Consider the following 23,569-nt stretch of genomic DNA (forward strand, 5'->3'; position numbering starts at 1 on the left):
GGGGGAGGGATGCTTTTGTACCCCCCTTTTATCCCCTTTGACAAATGAACTCCTTAATCTATAAATCAAAATCTCAGTGAATACGTTAACAACAACTGTAATATTGAATGAAATACATGACATGTGTATTTTGCCTGGTGCAACAGCCCAGAACTGTACCTGAGAATACAAGCATGAGATTACTTCTTGTCGTTCTCAAGTACTGTAGGTCATTCTCAGGTACTTTAGAGGTTGTAGCTGAGAATGTACCTGAGGGAGTCTAAAATATCCTGGGTGCATGGCATGCCCCTTTAGATGCAATGTGTGTATAACTAGCTATGAACACATAGATCTTTATACCATCGTCCCCCATTACTCTCATTGTGACTCCCCTTTAGTCATTTCCTAGATGAAGGTCTGACTGATAGTACTTTGCTGTAAAGCTTTGGAAAATACTTTTTTTTGAAGTCGTTAGCTTTTAGCTATACTTGCAGACTTGAAACACATTTGCTATATATAGAACCAAATTGTGAAACACAAATTGTCTAGTTGGTTATGCCCTCAGACTCCACTACTCCACTACATCCAGGGTGTGTGTGTCTCTTATATATTTTAAGGGGATACAAGATGTAGATATAGTTCAGGACCATAATCTCCCTATAGTCAGTTCGCAAAATTAGCTATCAATACAGTATGTTAGATACGTATAAGGCTTTTCAGCGTGACTGATAGTAGTATGTATAACCTTAGAGTTTGATGCATTAAAATATTATTGTTATATTTATATACAGAAGCAAATTATAGCCTGATGACAAATAATTATGACGTTTGTTGATTTATCTCACAGGAGTGTTGTACATAACCCCTATGCCTCACTCCTGTATTCTTCTCCATGTTTTGGTTGCATATGTAACCTGCAGTGCTCATGGTTGGATTAAAAAGTAAATAATTGAATGGCAAACAAAGAATATAGATTAATGGTGTAATTATGTGGGTGGTTGACTTTATATGAATTTGTTGCTGGTAAAAATTACCATAACTTTGAAATGGAATATGCTATGAACTTGCAACAAGTATCAACTTGTTTATTGGATAAAGATCTTCAATTTGGCACCTAGTTTGAACAAATTGAGTGTTGTATGGGTGATATATAGACAAAGATCACTATTTTTGAGCTTAAAATGAAATGTAGAGGACACCAAAGGTCAAATCTGCGATGGCTCCATATCTCAAAATACACTTCATGGTAGGTAGGTACTATGTGCAAAGTTTTATACTTTCTGCACAAAGTGCACAATATTTCGGCTAAGCCGCTCTACTAAGTATGTTCACGTTGAGCTGAATCCTCGAAAGCATTTAATAACTCACGGATGCAATTACACATGGTAATACTGCTTGACCCACTAAAAATATTTCAAAATCTTTTTGTTCAAATGTTTGACATAATATTTATGGCCAATCAAAATTGTCACAATACATTTCCTATGGGGAAGCCATATAAGTATAGTGTCCATTACAGCCCTTTCCCAGATTTGTAATGGAGCCAAACCGTGTGTCTGTTGTTGACACCTTTGCTGTTACCAATAATCATCTGGTTGGCTGAAATGTTAACTCTGTTGAGAAAAAATCCACTTTTAATTTTTAGCTGTTTTTCAGGATTCAGCTCAACGTGAACATACTATATACCATGCTACATGGTTGATATTCATGTCATTGAGCACATGGCCTAAGTTTTAGTAGCTACAGTGTATATGTGTGCTATTGGCTTTTGTCAGAGGGAAACCCCTTTTACACAGAATCAAGAAATTGAGACTGAGATTTTTAAAATCTGCATGTGTTAAAAATGTACATGTCAGCTATGCAGGCTGATTGTGCATGGGTGTGCACCTTGAAGTTAATTGTGTGTGCCGGCATGTTAATACAATTTATTGCATCAATGAAATTCTGTGTGCATGATGTTTGACTTTAATTTTCTAGAAAACAAGATCAAACCTTCGAATAATAAATAATTTTTCTGGCAATGAAATGCCCAATCAAATACTGTATTATGTATTGTCATGACAATTTGTATTGTCTACATTTTATAGGTGATGCATAAGCTCTAAAAGCTATCTGGTTCACTATTATATAGCAGTACTATTCCTTACAAGCCAGATGCTAGACTATAGTTTACTGCATGTGTGCAATATATATGTATTATTCTGTATAAATGTACATATTTACCCCAGTGAAGCTATACTACAGAGAATTTACTGGAACTGCACTAATTATCACGCACCTTTGAAAAAAAATGTGTTTATTGCCAACTGACCCTCAACATCGCTATACTATTTTGTACCTTGGACACTGCACACAATCTGCAATTCTGCATATATAATTATATACATGTGTGTGCTGGTGTTGTAAAGACTAAAGGGACAAATAGCATTATGATGTGCACTTGGCTACCCCCCATTATAAAGTAAACCTCAACCTTGGGCTTATATAAATCAATTATATTTATTGTTACTGGACAGACAAGACATTCTGATGTGCCCAGGAAGCGAATAACACTTCAAGGAAAATTACACATATACGCATGATTACAATACAGCTATATTAGCTAAGTTATATGTCTATAGTATTTCAATGTTTTCCGACTCATTAGTCGATCAGTCACTGAAGTTGGCAGGTTATCACTCAACTTAGTAGAAAACTGGAAATTATAGACAACTTACATAAGAGGAAAGAGGTGCCACAATGATGCAACAGTACCCAAGGTGGAGTTCACTTGGATCAGTTTGGTCTTGGAAGTCAGGTTTACACTTTTCACTGGTATTGAGTTGCAAATTATTGTGTCACGTGAGCTGAAAATCGCTAGCCCGAGCAAAGTAATCATGTTACAGGTTCAGTACCACCCACTTTTAAAATCCCTTCTGCATGTCTGACAGTAGATAAGGTTTTTTAAACTTTAGGTGTTAAGGAATTTACGGAGAAATTTTCGTAATAAAAACTCGTATACCTACTGGAATGCCGGCGAAAAAAGTCAGTAACGTCATTGATGAGTGTATAATCATAGATAATAGAGTACTTAAAAGGGATAGGAAACGCAATAACGTGACGTCACAAAATACGTACATTTCTATTGGAATTCCGTGTAGTACGTCACGAACATACTCGTTACGCTTGCTGCGCTTGTATCAAAGAGAAACAAATTGTTGTAACGACAGAATTTTGTAACCAACGACTGTGAAACTTCGCTACAGTGAACTCAAGTAAGTAATCGAGGGAACTAGGATGGTACCAACCCTCAAGGAAGTTATACGCAAAATTAAAGGAGATTGAAAGTGAAAAAAACGGCCCAAAAATTACTTTAAACCACTTAACTTTCTTCGTAAATATATTCCATCCTTTTAACTGTGATAAACCTATTCCTTACCATTTAACAGAGGGAACCAGAGGAAATATCGGAGCAAAACAGGAACTGTTGCTTGAAGAAACGACTAAGTATCTTCCATTTTTTACCAAAAGTTTAAACCACCTTGCAGTACAACGCAACGGTAAAAGACTGTGTTGGTGACACGCCTAGCTTACCACAAGATTCGAAAGTGGAACCGGCTATAAAAGAAGCGGTATGGACGAGGCATGAAGGTACTATGAGCGAAAGTATGACAGCGTGTAACAATCACGGTTAATGCGATACGCTTTGTTACAAAATCTGCGGTCTGAATTCTCTCGCCAAAATCTCTCACATAGGCCTAAATACTTGCTGTAGTCTGTTGGATTACTATTTACACTGCTTAGAACACTAATTCCCATGCTTGAGCACAAAACTGTCTTTTCCTTTCAAGTCACGCGTAACGGAAATCAAACCGGAAATCGTTTGCGTTTCCTATCCCTTTACTCTATTATCTATGGTATAATATACTGCTATACAAAATTATGGCTGAATGCGACCGTGACAAGTATATGGATGCTACACACGTTCGTGGATGGTGCAGAAATGGATGTTACAAGAAAGTTGAGGAGTTCATCACAAGATGCAATGATTTGCCATCACTATTGTTAAGTCGAGCAGGATCGTGCACTTTTTCACACGCAATTCTACACGAGGCAGTACACAATCATCACCCGAAAGTGGTGGAATTATTACTACATCATGCTGGTGGGGGAGAACACGTCGACAGTCGTTCTGCGGGAGGCTACACTCCACTACATATTGCAGCAGGAAACGGTGATGTGCATTCTGCGCGAGTGTTGTTAGCATATAACGCAGACACCACCATTAAGGATGATTTTGGGAGAACAGCACTACAGACTGCCCAACTATGCCGCAAACATGCAGTAGTTGAATTATTGCAGAATGGAGGTGAGTGTATATCCACATCATAGATATGTATCATTGACCCGGATTCTTCCCGGACTAGTACACATTTGTTATGCAATAGCACAAAGTGTAACCTTTCAGTTGCTACAAAATAGACATGTTGTACTATATCAGATCGGCTATGTTTACAGTGGTGCGACATTATTTTTATGGTGCATAAATAGTGCTGAAACTTACAGTAGACTTATTTCCATAATAACCGTATATGTATAGCCAGAAAGTTTGGCGGGAGGAAACTTTGGAGAATTTGCCATGATAGGACTTTGGCAAGAAAAGAGTTTGACAAATTTGTTAGTAGAGCTAATGCAGATTTGTATTGGACAATGATTGGATTTTAGTTACTCACCAAATTTGCCAAACTCTCCTCCCATCAAACTTTCAACAAAGTGAGTGGTAACTGGTTTTATAGCAATAATCACCATAATAAAGATACAAAACCATTAGCTATATGTGACTGGATTTTGGAAAAAACCATCCAAATTGCACATTAGAAGTTTTAAGATAAGGCCACTCCAATTGGTAATTATGTTTCTGGTCCACCGCCCGCATCCTTTTTTTGGAGAATGTGAAATTTCAGAAATACATGGGTAAAATGCCCGCATCAGCTTTTTGAAAAACCTGGATTTCAGAAACAAATATTGGGCTGCAACAAGTATGCTAAGTCTAACTATCTAAATGCCATAATTTGTATTTTATTAGTAAAAACCTGCAAGAAATGTGCAGAGTGCATAGTACTGATCGATATACTCTAATAGAACAGTCAGTAAATCACAAAAAAATACTCTAATTGAGCAGTCACTTCATTGTTGTTTTGTTGCTGAAATCTGCCCGCCCGCCCGCACCTAAAACTGATTTTCAAAGAACCAGAAACATAATTACCAATTGGAGTGGCCTAAATGGTTTTAAAGAATTCAAGCCAGCATAACTCTCCATGATAGCAAGCACGCGTATGAAATTTACACTAAAGATGCATCAATCTGTTACCTTTCAGACCACTTCCAGTACTTGTAGCTGCTTGTAGAGTTTCTCGCCAAATAAGAGAAAATCTGAGCTGTTGGACAAGCGAAGTAGTATCATGAGTGCTCACAAAGGGGTGGGGGTGGCGGGGTGGGCAAGAGTTAGACCTCAAAATGGAGGCAGACCACAATTGGAGTCCAGAGACAAGATTACAGAGCTATGCTGGCTCCCTAGTGGTTGATATGTAGCAAAATCCACAGAAAAAGTCTGGCCAACATTGTCAGGCTGTCCACCAGTAAACCACTGATTCTTGCCAAGCCAGGTCCTTCATAAGGCCTAAAACCGCCATTCGAGCTCTACACATCCCCCAGAAAAGACGTCTGTTGAAACCAGCCTCGAGTAGTTTGAGTGGTGCTGAGTGTCAAAACTATATACTAGTATGATAGTGTAGCTATCTACTGGTGGTGTTAGTTTGATTTTGCCTGATGTGCGATTTGGATCGGTTTTGTAAAATCTGGTCACATATGCTTGGTACTATCCTAACTCTCAATGTTCTTTATCCGATATTATTTCTTTGCACATTAATTAGTTAACACTTTAAAACCCAAAAATGCAATTATTTTTTACCTCAAAAATGACATCATTGTGTGCAGTCTGTGCATGTGGTTTTGCATTACATCATAGAAGACAGGGCTGTACTGATACCGATATTATAAGTATCGATATTGGTCAATTGCAAGTCTACAATACTGAGTTATATACACCATTAAAAGTAGTATAAATAACATGAAAGCCTATACATTGGCCGAAATGGCTTAGTTGTCAAATGGTTTATTTGCCAAGTGGTTTAATTCAGGAGTTGGCCTGGGTTCTGGTTCAAAGTTGGTCAATTTTTCTTTTTCTGAGAGATTTTTACATCACTTTTTGGTTCTGATTTTTTTTTTGTTCTGTGATTTTCATGGATGAAAACTTTTTGTGAACAGTCATAAGAACAAAAATACAGTTTAAATTGCTGAAAAGCACATCAAACGGTACGGTTGTATCGTTGAAGTAGGAATCCAGGTGAAATTTTTGCGCACCACCCAAAATTCTGCCTTTAAAAATTATCCTAGAGATATCTTACGAGACAAAAATCACCTTTACGGATGAACTAGCCCATATAATACATAAAACAGCATTAAATACAACAAATCACTTACAGGTGGCCGGATACAGGATTTAAAAAAATCGCCTAAAACTTGAATCTCAATGCTGGTGCCCTCACGTAGTTTATTTTACTGTCGCTGGTGTTATCCAGCTGTCCAGCATTTGACAGCCAGTGCTAGGGGTGGTGGCAAAGGCATTCCATCTAGTCCAGGAAAAAAAACTTAAATTTTAGACTGACTGTCTGACTGACCACAGTCGCAAGCCTAGAAAGCCAAATGAAGCAGTGCACAACCACCATTTTATGCCACAATAACAAACTCACCAGTGGGATGTGCCTTTTGGGGTTCTGATGAGTGTGTGCCCTCTGCACCTTGTCTTTTCTTTTATCTTCAATCAGGCTGTTTGTCTTCTTCTTCATCCAACGAAGCCATATTGAGGCATTAATTTTCTGTATCAACACTATCTATCTTTAAGCAGCATAGTAGACACCACGAGATTATTTAAGGCACTTAGACTATGCTACTGTACGGAGGCATAGATTATATATTCCTTACTTATATAATCTATGACGGAGGCTACTGTACGGAGGCTACTGTACGGAGGTACCGGTACTAAATTGCTTTCACAAGATGACACCCTTTCTTCATTCTACACATTATCGATCTATCGATTGAAACCACGATGACACACTCTTTTATGCTAGCTGTATTTCAGTGACCACACACCTTCAAGTTGGAAGGCTGACTTGAGATACTCTAATAATCAATTGAAACCAAGCCCCTTTTTGGGCAAACACACATCTTTGCAGGCTGACTCAAGATACTCTAATACAGCAGTCACCCTAATAGAACAGTCACATATAAATTATAGCTAGTTGTATTACCTTAACAAAAAAAACTAAACAAACTAGTCTATTAAAAATTATAAATTTAAAAATGAAATAGGAATCCAAGTGATAAAAAGTAGTGAAATAAGAGATGAACGATGGTAGCTATTATAGCATAGCTCAGTGGGAAATCCCTACTTTGGCATTGAACACAAAATAATTGCTATACCATGCCAAAGTAGGGATTTCCCACCAAGCTATGCTGTAATAGCTACCATCGTTCATCTCTTGTTCCACTACTTTTTATTGCTTGGGTTCCTACTTCATTTTTAAATTTATAATTTTTAATATACTATGAATTGTAGTAATTTAACACAACCACAGTGATCATGCTACATGCTCTATTATGCTACAATGCATATTGGTTCGACCTTGAAGTATTGGCTGTGTATATGGTATCGCTTCATTAGAAAACCTGTATCAGGAATAGATAATAAATATTATCGGATATAAAATGTGACTGAATTTTGGAAAATCACCCATATGGGCGCACGTGAAATAATTAGAATTTTCAGGTTTAGTGGGTTGCTAATAAGAGCATGGCACAGTTTTAAAAATATTTCAAGAATTTTCTTGTAATTTAAGGCATTGAGAATGGCTTACAACCATTAGCAAGTATATTTGCACTATAAGGTTTGTGATTTGATCATTATATATATGTTTTAGGTGTCAAATGCACCCATATGGGTGATTTTCCAAAATTCGGTCACAAATGTGGTATCAGTACAGTCCTAGAAGACTACATAGTAGTTTTGGAGATGTCAGGCAAGTGGTGCATGAATGCATAATACATCGATATTATGATAAATTTTTACATGATTTTGTTTATTATCATACAGTACGATAGTAACTGTATAGTAGGGACCACAAAGGAGTGGGCATGGCCCATGAAATAACCTCACCCAAAAACCAGCCTCAATTTTCCCTGACGATGATGAGGCAGTATTGGTGAGGTAAAACTAAGCCCAAACAAGCTTTCAGATCGACCCGAATGCTTTCAACAAGTTGCTACGGAATTTTAAAAAAAATTTTATTGGATGGAATTTTCTACTGACTGAGTATGTAAGTAACTGACTGATACCTTCAGACAAGCGTAACTCGATAACAGCTAAGGCTACGGGCTTGATTTTTTCACTGGTCGATGTCTCTTCGGCCCAACAGGTGTCTTTTGGCATACCGCAGTACGTACAATGCATTCTTCATGGACTCACCAGTGTCTTCCTTTGTGTCCATTCATCTTGCTGACAGGAAAAGGTGTCGATTTGGCACGAGCACATGATGGCTTCCCTTCAAAATGGAAATCGTCCGTATTTTTCATAGTGGCTATTTTGATTGCAGAGGTGCTTTTCAAACAGTTCTTGATTCGAGATGCTGTGTAACGGGTTGAACATATATGACAACCAAGCATAATGGATACTTCACTTTTCAGATGATAATTGATATAGCTGGGGTGCGCGGCGCCATTTCAGATGCGGTATGCGTGGGTTCACCAGTCATAATAAAATTATTTACAAAAAAAATTAACAAACAAGTACATGAAAAATTTGGAATTTTCAACTAGAGCAGGGACCATAGCGCATTGATAAAAAGTACTGAAACAAGTTGGAGTAGTCCATGATATTAAATCACAGTAAAACAACAATAAGAAGTATTATATCCCTACTGTGCATTTCCATTATGGTATCTTGAGCACAGTAGGGATATAACTATAACTTATTGTTTTACTGTGATTTAATATCATGGACTACTCCAACTTGTTTCAATACTTTTTATTGATGTGCTATGGTCCCTACTCTAGTTGAAAATTGCAAAATTTTTTCATGTACTTGTGATAATATCATGGTGATTAATATAATTATGATGATAATTTATTGTATTGTGATAAATAGTGTGAAAAATTATGATAGATGATATACAAAATGTTCTATATCACAGAACACTAGTTGCCTCACCAAAATTTGATGAACCCTTATGCTTGCATAGACAACTATACAGATTAAGTATGTGTGACTAGAGTTGAGTGATATGTAGGTAGTGAGTACAATCATGATAATGATAGTACTATCACGATATATTAAATCTAAACCAAAACAGCCAAGCTGTAAAAAAAGAGTGCGGCCCCCAAAAAGGCCAGGATGAAAAAAGATGTGAAATCCAAGGTGGCGGCCAAGAAATGGCTGTGATGGTAGATTAATGGCAAAAATTTTAGTTACGACAATTCAGGTGAATTTGCATTGCCTCCTCCACTAGGATTCGGCACCAAATTCACCTGAATTGTCGTAATTAAAATTTTTGCCATTAATCTACCATCACAGCCATTTCTTGGCCGCCACCTTGGATTTCACATCTTTTTTCATCCTGGCCTTTTTGGGGGCCGCACTCTTTTTTTACAGCTTGCTGTTTTGGTTTAGATATCACTTCTTTTTGTATTGCAAGCCACAAAGCCAGCCATTAACTGGCTTTGGTGCTTACTTTTAATTTTTTTTTTCTTTTCTGCAGGGATTGTGGAACAAAGGAAGAAATATTGTGTACAGTTTTTTGTCTGATTAAAAATATTTGTATATTTAACAATGAATGATAATCATATACTGTAGGTCATAAGGTGACTTCTTATACATAACTGAACTGTAACTGAAACCCTCATTGTTTGTAGCTGAACTCTTTTCAGAGTGACTTGTTTCTAGCTGAACTCACTACATGATGATTTGTTTCCAACACATATTTCTACAGGGTGATTTGTTTGTAGCTGATCCCTATAGAGTAACTTGTATTTAGCTGATATCTCTACAGGGTGACTTCTTCTACCTGATCTCTCTACAGGGTGGTCTGTTCGTAGCTGAACTCTCTACAGGGTGAATTGTTTGCAGCTAAACTCTCTACATGATGGTTTCTTCGTAGCTGAACTCTCTACAAGGTAACTTCTTCTAGCTGATCTCTCTACAGGGTGACTTGTTTGTAGCTGAACTATTTGCAGGGTGGTTTTTAGTAGCTGAACTCTCTACATACAAAGGGACTTCTTCTAGCTGGTCTCTCTACAGGATGACTTGTTTCTAGCTGATCTCTCTGCAGGGTAATTGTTTGTAGCTGAACTTTCTACAGGGTGATTTTTTTACAGCTGAACTCTCTACATGATAGTTTCTTTGTAACTGAATTCTCTACAAGGTAACTTCTTCTAGCTGATCTCTCTATAGGGCAATTTGTTTTCAGCTGAACTCTCTACAGGATGGTTTCTTTGTAGCTGATCTCTCTACAAGGTGACTTCTTCTAGCTAATCTCTCTACAGAGTGAATTGTTTGTAGCTGAACTTTCTACAGGGTGATCTGTTTGTAGCTGATCTCTCTACAGGATGACTTGTTTCTAGCTGAACTCTCTACAGGATGATCTGTTCATAGCTGAATTCTCTACATGGTGGTTTCTTTGTAGCTGAACTCTTTACAAGGTGACTTCTTCTAGCTGATCTCTCTACAAGGTGACTTGTTTCTAGCTGAACTCTCTACAGGATGATCTGTTCATAGCTGAATTCTCTACATGGTGGTTTCTTTGTAGCTGAACTCTTTACAAGGTGACTTCGTCTAGCTGATCTCTCTACAGGGTGATTTGTTTGTAGCTGAATTCTCTACAGAGTGACTTGTTGTAGCTGAACTCTCTACAAGGTGACTTGTTTATAGTTGAATTCTCTTCAGTGTGACTTATAATGTTATGAATCTCTACAGCAACATATTTGTAGCTGATCTCTCTGCATGTTTCTAGCTGAACTCTCTACAGGATGATCTGTTCATAGCTGAATTCTCTACATGGTGGTTTCTTTGTAACTGAATTCTCTACAAGGTAACTTCTTCTAGCTGCTCTCTCTATAGGGCAATTTGTTTTCAGCTGAACTTCTCTACAGGATGGTTTCTTTGTAGCTGATCTCCCTACAAGGTGACTTCTTCTAGCTAATCTCTCTACAGAGTGAATTGTTTGTAGCTGAACTTTCTACAGGGTGATCTGTTTGTAGCTGATCTCTCTACAGGGTGAGTTGTTTGTAGCCGAACTATCTGCAGGGTGATTTGTTTGCAGCTGAACTCTCTACAAGGTGATCCTTCTAGCTGACCTCTATACAGGGTGATCTGTTCATAGCTGAACTTTCTACAGGGTGATTTGTTTGCAACTGAACTCTCTACCTGATGGTTTCTTTGTAGCTGAACTCTCTACAAGGTAACTTCTTCTAACTGATTGCTCTACAGGGTGAATTGTTTCTAGCTGAACTCTCCATAGGGTTATATGTTTGTAATTGAACTCTCTACAGGATGGTTTCTTTGTAGCTAATCTCTCTACAAGGTGATTTGTTTCTATCTGATCTCTACAGGGTGACCTGTTTCTGGCTGAACTCTCTACAAGTGATTTGTTTGCAGCTGAACTCTCTACACGGTAGTTTATTTGTAGCTGAACTCTCTACAAGGTGACTTTTTCTAGCTGACCTCTCTACAGGGTGAATTTTTGTAGCTGAACTTTCTACATGCAAAGTGACTTGTTCTAGCTGGTCTCTCTACAGCATAACTTCTTTCTAGCTGATCTCTCTGCAGGGTGACTTGTTTCTAGCTGAACTCTACCGGGTGATCTGTTCATAGCTGAACTCTGTACAGGATGATTTGTTTACAGCTGAACTATCTACATGGTGGTTTCTTTGCAGCTGAATTCTCTACAAGGTGACTTCTTCTAGCTGAACTCTCTATAGGGCGATCTTTTCGTAGCTGAACTCTCTGCAGGGTGATTCGTTTGCAGCTGAACTTTCTACATGATGGTTTGTTTGTAGCTGAACACTCTACAAGGTAACTTCTTCTAGCTGATCTCTCTACAGGATAACTTGTTTATAGCTGAACTCTCTACAGGGTGATTTGTTTGTAGCTAAACTCTCTACGATTTGATTTGTTTGCAGCTGAACTCTCTACATGGTGGTTTCTTTGTAGCTGAACCCTCTACAAGGTATAGCTTCTTCTAGCTGATCTCTCTATACAGGGTGACTTGTTTCTAGCTGAACTCTCTACAGGGTGATCCTTTCGTAGCTGAACTCACTACAGGGTGATTTGTTTGCAGCTGAGCTCTCTACATGATGGTTTGTTTGTAGCTGAACTCTCTACAAGGTAACTTCTTCTAGTTAATTTCTCTACAGGGTGACTTGTTTCTAGCTGATCTCTCTACAGGGTGATTTGTGTGTAGCTGAACTCTGTACAGTTTGATTTGTTTGCAGCTGAACTCTCTACATGATGGTTTCTTTGTTGCTGAACTCTCTACAAGGTAACTTCTTCTAGTTGATCTCTCTACAGGATGACTTGTTTCTAGCTGAACTCTCTACAGGATGATCTGTTCATAGCTGAATTCTCTACATGGTGGTTTCTTTGTAGCTGAACTCTTTACAAGGTGACTTCTTCTAGCTGATCTCTTTACAGGGTGACTTGTTTCTAGTTGAACTCTCTACAGGATGATCTGTTCATAGCTGAATTCTCTACATGGTGGTTTCTTTGTAGCTGAACTCTTTACAAGGTGACTTCTTCTAGCTGATCTCTCTACAGGGTGATTTGTTTGTAGCTGAATTCTCTACAGAGTGATTTGTTGTAGCTGAACTCTCTACAAGGTGACTTGTTTATAGTTGAATTCTCTTCAGTGTGACTTATAATGTTCTGAATCTCTACAGCAACATATTTGTAGCTGAACTCTCTACAGGGTGACTTGCTTGTAGCTGAATTGTTTATAAGATTAACTGTTTGTAGCTGAACTCCCTACAGAATAACTTACAATGTCATATAATTCTATAATGGAGTAAGTTATAAACGTAGCTGAATGCTTTATTAGGGTGACTGTTCTATTAGAGTATCTCGATCTCGCATATGCTACACGTAGTTGGCTTTGGAATCATAACTCAGTGGTTTGTAATCCAATTCTTCTGTACTACTGCAAGGACTTTTTATGATAATTATTCCAGCTACACACCGATTTTCAGCTCACTGCTCTAAGCGGTTTGCCTGGTAGGCGTGAAAACTATTAGACCACCTTAGGTAAACTTTAAGTATTACATATATGTAGATATTAGAGCTGAGCGATACTGCCATTTTAGTATCACGATCGATACTAAAGCCACTATTCACGATACTGAATAGTTCACGATACTTACAAATATGTCAATCATAGCTGGTGCTACATAGTGTATTCCTCAGTATTCATGCAGGAAGTCTTTAAAAGTAGCATCAAACTAGCCACTGTCATCCTTGTTTACAGTAACAGTTATTGCAACACATGCTTTGAAGTTATGTTATGGTGTTCACACCTCTCTGCAGGGGTAACCAGGTTATGACTTAAAGGATTCTTGAGCCTAATACAGCATAGCAAATGGATTTTAATGACAATAATGTACAGGCATGGTATCACGATAGTTAATAACAAAATATCGCGATATCGATACTTTCAAAATATCGCGATATATCGCTAAAACGGTAGTATCGCTCAGCCCTAATAGATATAGCTTTTTTTTGTTTTGTTTTTGTGTATTGTAATTTAATTTACCTTTAGTTAATGTAAGTCTTGCCAGGGCTCCTGTACTGATCCATCAGCACATGGTACCCCTGTGTCTAGGCCCCTGTATGCTTGTAATGTATATTTTGTCTTAATCATTAAGACGTTTATTCTCCCATAGTTTTTTTATTCATCAAAATCGATCGCGTAATTGTGACATAGGCTGGATTTTGTGTCATATCTCGATGGCCTTTACCTGGATTCCTTTCAAACCACAAAAAGGCACTCCTACAATAGTTACTCCATCTGCATAGCAATTTTCAGCTCATTCCTTCAAGCGGTTTACCCTGTGGGCGTGACAGACCTTCGACCTTATTTTACGCAAATAATCGGTCATAACTCCGTGACTGTTCATCGGATTCCTACCAAACTTGGTACTGAGCTTCGCCTTAATGAGCCCTTTAAGTGTGCCAAATGTCAGCCCGATTGGAGTCCGCATTTGTGTTTTATGGCGGATTTTGCAAAGTGTGCGAAAAGAAGTAGTAGTAGAAGAAGAAAAAAATGAAGAAAAAAAATCCAAACTTTGGCCGCTCATATCTCGGAAATGGCTGGAGCGATTTTCTTCAAATTTGGAATGTGGACTCCCCTACCTAGCCGGCACTTCTGTAGCAATTTTAGTTTCAATCGGATAAGGAATCACGGAGCTACAAAGGTGTGAAAATCGCTTTTACTTTCTTCCTGTAAATATACTGCGCCGGCTTCTTGGGCCGCACAACACACTACCGTGTGTCTTGATGTGTTTCAAAAACATGAATAACAGGAGCAAATATGATAGTGTTGAAGTTGACAGAACTGTGAACTCTAGTCAAGCATGTGCCACAAAGATTGTGCATGATAATTTTTTACCAATGGAGTGTAAGAAAAGCAGATAGATAGTGTGTGATTGGATTATTGATGTGTCATTTATGTGAGGTTGAGTGGCTGATAACTGCTAGCAATATTGTGATATTATCATTATCATGATAGTTACTACTATCAATCAGAATAGTGATATTTGTACTATCGCTTAGCTTTATGTGTGACTCTAATCATACAGTACAGCAGTATACTATTAATAGTAGATCTTGAAGATTTGCAAAAAAATGTGGATAAGTAGAATTTTAGGGAAACAGGAATGGGATAGGAACAGATGGGAATAATTAGTGTAAAATTTCTGATATAAAGTCAATACATGTGTTAGAAGTGTTTACTTTACAGAATCGTTCTTCTAAACTCTAATAAAGCAGTCACCTGCACTAAAATACTCCAATAGAACAGCAAGATTTTGTGAACTATTCCACTAGACACCTGCCAGAAAGTCTGTGGATTTGATGGTATACAGACAAGCCAATTTGTCAATAAAATAAAAGCTACTACCTTCATCAAACCATAAACAGTTAATAAAGATGAAGAGGTTTACAAAGCAAACTGACAGTGCCTGCATGCGTAAGCTTGGGAAGATGCACCTGCAGCCTCAGAATAAGAACGGATATATGCTTGTCAGATTGAGTGGCTCCACAACTGTTAGTTCCCTTAGCCTCCTCGTTTCTTCATTGAAGCCACTCTGTTGCCATCATGTTACTTCTTAAGTCAGTTATCTAGAACACCATGCAAACCTTACCATCTTTATTCACTATAGTGTAAACTTTTTAATGTTTATGGTGGAAGGTAGTAGCTTTCAGTATTGACAAGTTAGTCTATATACCATGCTAGTTCATCAAATTCACAGGTTTTTAACCACCTTGCAAGAACCTAGAGGGATAGTTAATTTTTAAAAAAAAATCTTGACTGCTCTATTAGAGTATTTAGAGTACTGGGTGACTGCTCTATTAGAGTGTTTTTAGAGCAGCACTTCAGTGTAAAATTCAACCTGTGTAGTAACATGATGACCTTTATCAAATAATTCCATTCCCTTTGGTATATCTGGTGACCCAAAGGACTTGTTAGAGAAGACTTTTAGGCTTGACTGTACTTAACGGATGCTGCCAAAACGACACTGATGAAAGTATTGCGGGGCTGGTATCTGGTCACTGTTTCGTCAGTCAGTCTGTAGAAATCTACAATCTCTTAGTAACTTACTGGAAGCATATTGGGTCACACTGAAGGCACTTTTGGGCTTGGTTATACTTTATTAACATTGCTAAGGTGCCATAAAAGTATGTAGGTAACGAGAGTCGTGGCCTTGAAGGATCGACTGCAGGTGAAGGTAGCGTGTTCTTATGATGACTTGGACAACCACTGATAACATTGTGAACATGTAAAACATTTATACAACAGCGAAGACAATGAACAGATGTTGTTTACCTATGACATGAAAAGGTGTGTGTAATTAATAGTCTATTGTCACTTGTAGCATGGCTTCATGATGTCTGCTGATGGCTTCTAGCCAGCTGCTACAGTACTCCCCTGCCAGTGAACAGCTTGGTGAACGATAGCATGGACTTCCGTGGCACGATGCACGATGGCGAAGTTGCAATGCATGTGACTTGCATGCTAGACGTGAAGTTAGCTGTAGACAGTAGAATGGGGCGGGGCTGGAAATGGTTGCTGGGATAATGTTGGCTTGCACGCTGGGAGTGGTGTCGGTGGTGGTGATCCTTCGGGGGATGGTCCTACAGTCTGTGATGAGAAGACCAGCATATGGGAGGTAGCAATTGAACGTGACGGTCGAGATGTTGGTGTAGCTGGATGAAGCGATGTTGAAGTTGGTGGAGGCCCGTTGAGAGTTGATGTATCGATGTTGCAGAGGAGGTGGTGACATAATTGTGTGTTGCTTGGAATTGATGGTTTGCAGTGATGATGGCGTAGATTGAGAGCGTTGACGGGTTGTAGTGACGATGAGTTGATGACGTTGAATGGTGGTAAACTTCGATGACAGCCGGTAAGGAGACCTGGGGGTGATGAATTTGAATTGCTGGACAGTGATATGATGGCGGTTGAGAGACGTGGAAGAGCGTCGGTGAGTCGTGACACTGTAGTCGCACGTAAGGTGATGAAGTGGATGCTCTGTGACCAGGAGCTTGCAGGACGTGTTGCGATGTTGTTGAGAACGTAGCTGCTACGAACAGTGAGTCGTTGTCTGCAGAGGTTCTGTGTGATGACACCGTGTGATCCAGCAGTAGCTAGCAGAGCAGAGCCATGAAGTTGATGTTCTTGCTCGGCAGTCAGCAGTAGTAGCGCACGTCAGGGTTACTAATGTAGGTAACGAGCGTCAGGGTCACTAATGTAGGTAACGAACGTCAGGGTCACCAATGTAGGTTATGAGTGTCGAGGTCTTGAATGATCGGCTGCAGGTGAAGGTAGCGTGTTCTTATGATGACTTGGACAACCACTGATAACAATGTGAACATGTAAAACATTTATACAACAGCGAAGACAATGAACAGATGTTGTTTGCCTATGACATGAAAAGGTGTGTGTAATTAATAGTCTATTGTCACTTGTAGCATGGCTTCATGATGTCTGCTGATGGCTTCTAGCCAGCTGCTACAAGTATATACATTATTGTGAGGCAGATTTTTGGTCTCAAATATACAATATACAGTGGAACCTCTCTATTACAGACATTTTGGGACCCAGAATTTTTGGTCACTTTTTGCTGTAATATAAAGGTTTTCCTCTTTCAGAGGTAAAGAATGTATTAACCAGACCTGTTGGGACCAAACTTTTTGTCCTTATTATAGAGGTTTTTTCTGTTGTCTCCTTAATTCGGGGAGTTTGTTTACTACAAATCAATTATGTTTATTCTCTGAGTGTTAAGCTCATTGCAATGCCTCATCTTCAAACATGTGCATTTATCAACTCTGGCTAACGACAGAAACAAGTGCACACCTAACAAAATAACATATGCTTTAATTAATTACTCTGTGTGTGCTAAATAACTACTCTATGTTATACCAGGGCCACAAGGAATTTGCCTGATATATATATTCCCAAGCCCAAGGGCCACAAACCCAAGGGCGTGGTCATATACATCAGACAAAAAGTTTATTTTATGGACTCTTGATCAGACAAATCCTGAATGGCCATGGTATAAGTAATCCACACAAAAACAGCCAAGCTATGAAAAATGGTGTGGCCTTAAAAAGCCTGGGTGAGAAAAGTTGTGAAATCAAAGGTGGCAGCCAAGAGATGGCTGCAATGATGTTAATGCTGATAAATTTTAACAATACACATAGCCATTATTAAAATTTTTAAGCAATAACATCATTGCAGTAATTTCTTTGCTGCCACCTTTGATTTCACAACTTGTTTCACCCAGACTTTTGAAGGCCACACCATTTTTTCACAGCTTGGCTGTTTTTGTGTGGATTTTATTGTTTTTGTACTTTATAAAGCCAGCCTATGGTCGACTTTGAGGGTTTTTTTTACTCACATTTCTTCTTTTCTATGCAGACACAATGATGATTATTGAAGACAGATTTATAAATGTATTGCATTGCATGATTTATTTCAATATTTGATAATATTATTGTATTACTCTAATAGAGTGCACATTTTTTAAGGTCTTCTAATAGAACATACATAGAATGTTCTACAACAGTCTAGTAATTCTATTGGTAGATCTATGAAATTACAAACATTTAATTATAAGCAGATTTAAACTAGAAATTTCATTTACAAAGCAGAAATTTCAGCCAAGATAGCAGTGGTTCAGTGGTTAAGGATGCAGGTGTTAGGTATGGAGGCCCCTGGTTCGAACTCCCAGTGGTAAGTTTTTCCTCCAACATTTTTTGTACACCTTTCTAACCCCATAGTGACTACTACTCTATTAAAGCATCTCAATCCCACAATTTTACACTTGTTTGGTTTTAGCTTTATAACTTTGTCGCTTGAACTGTATTGCTATTCAAACTATAAAAAGGATGTTCAGCCTATCTACACACCAATTTTCAAGTTATTCCTATACTTGGTTTACCCTGTAGCCATGACAGAAGTTTGATCTCTTTTTACATAAATAAATGGTCATAACTCCTTGGATATTCCTCAGATTCACAGCAAACTTGGTATGTGAATCTACTGTTACATGCTCTTCATTTGTTCCAAAGATTGAGGCAATTGAGTTATATGGTTGCATTATATAGCAATTTTTGCAAAGTGTGCAAAAATAAATCGAAGCCCCCGTAGCTTGTAGTGTTACCATTTTTCACCAAAATTAACAGTGTTGGGACAGTTACTTTGTAAAAGTAACTAGTTACATATTACATATTACTTGCAACAGAACTATTTAGTTACAGCTACATATTACCCATAAAATAAAGTAACTATAACAATATTACATAATTACTTTGTGTCCACAGCCTTAAGCTGTCATGTGTGAAACTACCACCTTATCACATGACATGATTGCGTTGTTGGGCAATGTGCAAATCTTGGTTATAAGTAAGAAGCTGGTGAATAAGCTTCATTCAATAGGCTTCATTGACTTTGTTGTGGCTAGGAATTACTCAGTGGATCACTAATGAGATTAGTACCTTCATTACTTGTAGTCAGGGGCATAGCCAGAACCCGGGCCCAGGCCCGGGCATCAATAATTCGAGATACTGTAATAGTAATAGAGCAGTTAGATCGAGATACACACTGTACTCTAATACAGCAGTCACAGTATTCAGAGAATCAGTGTAGCTCTGTACTACTCTTGAGCATCGCATTGCATTAATGCTGAACTGTGACTAATGCAAATCATCGAAATCTATTGCATCACGTGATCAGTACGCACGTGATGCATGGTGGAAATGGCGAACGACTGTTGATTGGTTGAGGTACCAGTAGACACATTACAAGGCAGCAGCTGTAATAAACTTGAGTGGTCGTCTTATACATGTGTCAGGTGAGCACAAACTGTGAATAGTTGATGTATACTAATCTAATGAATGGTTTGTGTATTTGTCACATGTTTCGGGCACGTGATGTCTTGAATACATTGGAGTACAAACCAAGTCTAAAGTTACTGACCATCTACAGGAGGACCGACCGAGAATAATGTATACTCAGAAGGAAGTATTGCCAACTATGAACTAAGCAACTCGAGTCAGTGTGGAGGGTTCCCGTGTGCTAGAAAATTTGGAGTTGGCTGTCAAGATTAAGTTAGTAGTTACAATAGGTTTATAGTTTCTGTAAGCTGCATAAACAGCAGTGTGTAGGTTTTAGCTAGCTAAATGCACAAACAGCACTTTTTAATGTCGCTGCCTAAGGGCACATTTTCTGTGTGCATCGTTTTCGTTCAGACGTGGTCTGAAGGAAGCACCCAGGCCTTCCCCCAAAAACATTCCACCTGAAATCCGAACCCCTTTAAGAAACTCCTGGCTATGTTCGTGGAGACATTGTCAGTAGGTAGTAACTTTTTAGGTCTTTTATTTATACAGCTAGGCCCTGGCATCACTGAAAGTCTGGCTACGCCCCTGCTTGTAGTAATAATATTAGATTCGTTACAGTAACTATATTACTTAGGTAATGCATTACATTTGCAAGTAACTTGAGTTATATTACCTGTTTTTATAGCATATTTTGTTACTCAGTTACCACAAAAGTAATAATATTATGTAACGCGAAAACTTATTTAGTGATGCCTAGTAACTGAACTATGCAATTCTGACTCACTTATTTTACCTTCAAAATAATGCGTAGCCTAACTAAACCAACGTGTTAAACTCAAATCCACAATGCAATATTTTAAGCAGCTTTATATAAACAATCAAAAGGAACTGATGCTTTGTAACTACCTCAGCATCAAAGACAGTTGTGGCCAGGGCTATATGATGATATCGCCCTAATCACAGGGCAATATCATGTGGTCAGAGCAGTACATGAATTACAGCTTTGTGGTTTCCTTTCATCTGAGGTGTAGACAGTGCATAGCGATGAGGTACAATCAGCATTGACACAGATGCTATTCACTTGTTCATGCAAAACTACCTACCAGTGTAGTATGTAACCTATATCGTGTCTGTAAATACATGTAGCGCTCAGCAACAGCCATAGCTTCATTCAATGAGGTACTAAGCTTAAAATGTTCCTATATATGTGATTGATACACTATGATAGAGCAAGAAGAGGTTCTACTGGAGCAGTCACATTATCCTTGACTTTGTTTACATGCAATATTTGTGGGCTATACACATTGTACACTATACACTAGCACATGGCCCCTATGGGCAGTGCAATAGATGCAGTTGTTAATTATTTTATCATACAGTGCAGTAGGGATCATGGAGGTTTGCACTTCCTTACAAAACAATATTTACCAAAATCCAGTCTCACAACACTATAGCTTTCATGACATCTTGGTAATAGTGGTTAGGCATTATCAAGCCCAAAAATATCTTCAGTGTGACCTGAAAAATTTCCAATAGCTAGGCTTGCACCAACTATGCCGGCATAATTTCGAGCATAATAGGCTAGCAAAAGCATCAAGCATTATGCCAGCATAATAGGACAATTTTCAAGAATTTTAATTATGAAACGCATAATGTGCATGCCTAAAATACTGCACAACATGGACACACTACACATTATTGCTGCATTTCATATCAAAACCTTGCAGTGCTATTATTTTTACTATTTCTTTACAGATTATTCACACTTTATGGGATCGAGATACTCTAATAGAGCAGTCACTTACTCAAATACAGTAAATGCAGATATACTCTAATAAACCAGTTCTCGAGCATAATCTTGATTTCGAGAGTATAATTTTGTGCATAATAGGCTGGATTTTTGAGTACAGAGACCACACCTCTTAATAATCTAGCTGTTGCTTAATAGTGAAAAAAATGACCTCACCCCTTATTGGTCTAGCTAGATGCACACCACTAGAGATATACATATTCTAATACAACAGTCACTCTGATACAACAGTCACTCTGATACAACAGTCACTCTGATACAACAGTCATGTATGATATTCTAATAGAACAGTCACAGTTACACTGCACCTAGCTGTGCTACAACAAAAACTAAAGAAACTAGTATTTTTTTAAAATTGTAAATTTAAAAATGAAGTAGGGATCTATGCAACAAAAAGTAGTGAAACAAGAGATGAATGATGGTAATTACAGCATAGCTCAGTGGGAAAGTCCCTACTTTGGCACATTAGCTATAACAATTATTTGCTCAATGCCAAAGTAGGGACTTTCCCACTCAGCTATGCTGTAATACCATCACTCATCTGTTGTTTCACTACTTTTGTTGCATAGATCCCTGCTTCATTTTAAATTTATAATTTTTTTAAATACTATAGTTATAAATTAGATGTACTTCAACCTGACAGGTACCTTTTAGTATACCACAATACATACTGCATGCATCATGAACTTACCTTTGTCCTCTTTATGTTCTATTTCTTTTTGCAACACCGCAAAGTGATAATTCATGACAGTGCATTGTGGCTTCCCTTCGTTGACTATTATGTTTATAATGGAAATAATCCGTAATTTCTGTAGTGACTGGATTGTTTGCAGAGGCACTTCTCGTACTACTCTTTATTTGTAATGTAAAGTGTAATAACCATTTCACTATTCAGTAATTGATTGTTATAGCATGCATTTGGATATAAACTTTACTTTTATAATATCCCTGGTGTCATTCTTTCTTTAGGTGCAGTATTCACAGGTTCACCAGTCATAATTATGTTATAAAAAGAAAACAAACAAGTACAAGGAATTTTATGTTCGCTTATAAGGATCATAGGTACCTAGACCAAAGAGCAATAATTAAACATCCACAAGTATATCTGACCTTACCTTGTTTCACTACTTTTTATTTCTAATTGAACATAATATTCCAATTTTTCTTTGTACTTGTAGCTATATACTCGTGTTACATAAAAATAAGTATCACTCACACACTATTTTTGTGTAATGTTACTTAATTGTAAAAATGTTAAAGGTATAATGGTAGGCTATTTGTGCATTGCAAGTAATGTGTGTATAGTATTGAAAAACGCAATAGCATACACAGTAAAACATTATATTGTAAGCATTTGAAACTTTGTATTTTCAGAAATGCCTATAGGGCCCTTTTTAAAAATCCTAAATCTACCACTGAAATGACAATTGGCCAGTATTGTTGTTAGACCATTTTGACAAAACATTGTTAAAGAATTGAATGCTCATGGAAAAACCATGAAGCATATAACATGTAACTGTCTCAAAATAGTATACCGCATCTCCCTCAGTATTAATATGTATTGAGATCATCACAATATTATTCTGTCACTTCAGGTGAATCAGGTGATGTGTGAAGTTTGCAGGTTGCTCATGTATATAATACACTGGCATGTAAATTATTCAACTTATCAGTGTATGCTATAAGTGTGTGTATGAACTGTTATGTATACAGATTGATGTGAGACATGTGTAGTGATACAATTTTTAAAAAAACAATCTGTCTATATTGTACAATAAGTACAGGCACACATGCTGACCACATGTATAGAATCAGGAGGTAGCTATTCAGTAATATCAGACACTGAATGGTTTTCTATAACATGATGCCAAAATATGGAATACTGCTCATATGTGCTCCTTTAGAAGAGCTTCACTGTTAACACAGATGTGGGTGTAAGTATCTCTAACCACACACTTATACCTTTATACATGCTAACAGTCAACTTTTAACACTGAAAATGGTTTTCTACACAACTTCGTCAGAGCAGACTTGAAATACCATGTGTATTCTATATAATTATATAGTCATAGAGTAACAGA

At 37.8% G+C, this 23,569-nt stretch overlaps 1 protein-coding gene across 1 annotated transcript; it reads left to right on the top strand.

Annotated features, from left to right (window-relative positions):
* The first annotated feature begins 3,900 nt into the window (after window positions 1-3,900).
* On the top strand, window positions 3,901-4,350 carry LOC136236747 (serine/threonine-protein phosphatase 6 regulatory ankyrin repeat subunit C-like). The gene has a single exon (XM_066026990.1). The coding sequence runs from the start codon at window positions 3,901-3,903 to the stop codon at window positions 4,348-4,350; it is 450 nt and encodes a 149-aa protein (XP_065883062.1).
* Window positions 4,351-23,569: the final 19,219 nt, after the last annotated feature.

Source organism: Dysidea avara, chromosome 10, assembly GCF_963678975.1.
Source record: "Dysidea avara chromosome 10, odDysAvar1.4, whole genome shotgun sequence".
NCBI classification, from domain to species: domain Eukaryota; kingdom Metazoa; phylum Porifera; class Demospongiae; order Dictyoceratida; family Dysideidae; genus Dysidea; species Dysidea avara.